The 1,534-nt window shown below is 38.3% G+C and overlaps 1 protein-coding gene across 1 annotated transcript in view; it reads left to right on the top strand.

Moving 5' to 3' along the window:
- Positions 1-758: 758 nt before the first annotated feature.
- The window catches only part of LOC101857125 (transmembrane protein 196), a gene marked incomplete at its 5' end in the record, with an annotated part of 7,106 nt that continues 6,330 nt past the window's right edge, over positions 759-1,534 (top strand). The window contains 1 exon segment of the mRNA XM_005102713.3: positions 759-1,459. Within this exon segment, the coding sequence (XP_005102770.2) occupies positions 1,310-1,459 (150 nt within the window).

Here is a 1,534-nt window from a genome sequence, read left to right on the forward strand (position 1 = left end):
ATGGGATCGAGAAGAAAATTATCAGTCTCGTTGAATTCTACGCATATAAATCTGCACATTGGCGGAATTTGCATTCTGTGAATAGGAAAAGAGATTTAGGTTGTCTGAAGCAGCCGATTTTAAAGCCAGTGTTCTTTGTATGACGTGCGCCCTGATCCTCAACTCTTCTAGAAAAAAAACAAACAAAAACAAACAAACAAAATAAAACAAAACAAAAAATAAAACAAAACAATGAACTTTCTTACGAAATTTTTAAATGTATTTTGCTGAAGATCCTTTTGAATCCGTTATTTGATTTTTGTTTATTTTATTAGAATTTTGTTTTGCTTTGCTTTGCTTGTCTGTCTCAAGCTCAAAAAGACAGCCACGCTGAGGAAGCTGGATCTTCCCGGCTTAGCTGAAGTTGACATTTCACCTTGTGGCAAACACAGTATTATTATACTGTCAAAATTGTTTAAAGCGGCCTATTGGAAAAGTGGTAATTGTCATAGACAAGTGGACATCTTGAATATTGTCATTATGATGTAAAAAAAAAAAAGCGCCAGGGAAGAAGTGAGAAGTGGTCTTTAGTAGAGGTTATTGTCTCAGACAGGTCGACGTTGATGCAGGTTCGGCTGTATTATTTTTACTTGTATTTCGCAGAACTACAACGGTGAGAGCGACAAAATCAATACGCAAAATTCGATTAATGATAAAAATTAATTATGTTGTATCGATTAACAATTTTTAATGTTTTTTTTTTCTTTCTTTCATTTCAGGGTCCTTTGTGAAGCGCAAAAAGATCCGGAAATAGCAGAGGCTCACATGAAAGTCGGATCTGTTGCAGCAGGCCGGTCGTGATTTTCCTCGGAATAATTTTGAAATCAGCATCACTAGAAAGTACGGCTACAGCCAGTATTGTGGTTTCTTAAGAATCATTTTTGAGAATTGATGCATGAATAACAACATTAATTTATATACTACGACACAGACAAACGGAACGGTTATCCGTAGTTTGATTTAAGAAATTCAAGCAAGAGTGACATATTTAGACTATTATTCGATAAGAGTTGTTATTTCCCTACGAGTACCAGCCGAGACGAACGAGGAGAAGATAAAATAACCCACATCTTCATTATTGTTATTCCTCCTAACATTTTAAGCAATAAAAGAAAACCCAGCAAAGACTGAAAGCCATACAACACACAGAGAAAACAAGAAATCAGACCAGAAGGGTGAAAAAGAGGAATCAGTTCCCCACCACCACCATCCCCACCAGTGACATACAGAGGAGAGCCTTGAGAAGAAGAATTGGAAGTGATCAAACAGAATGATGAGGGCGGTGGAGACTTCAGCTCACATTGTGTCCGGCATCCACATCTTCCTGGGCCTGCTTAGTGTTTGTGTGGGCGTGGTCAGCAGTATCAGAGCGGATGTGTGGCTGGCCCACAGAGTCTCACCAATCTGGAGTGGAGGATTTGTGAGTACAGCAATGCAATTTCTCTATGTGCGTCTACCTGTTTGTCTTGTTACATGTTTAGATTGTCTCCCTCTA

This window comes from Aplysia californica, unplaced genomic scaffold, assembly GCF_000002075.1.
Source record: "Aplysia californica isolate F4 #8 unplaced genomic scaffold, AplCal3.0 scaffold00336, whole genome shotgun sequence".
Classification (NCBI taxonomy): domain Eukaryota; kingdom Metazoa; phylum Mollusca; class Gastropoda; order Aplysiida; family Aplysiidae; genus Aplysia; species Aplysia californica.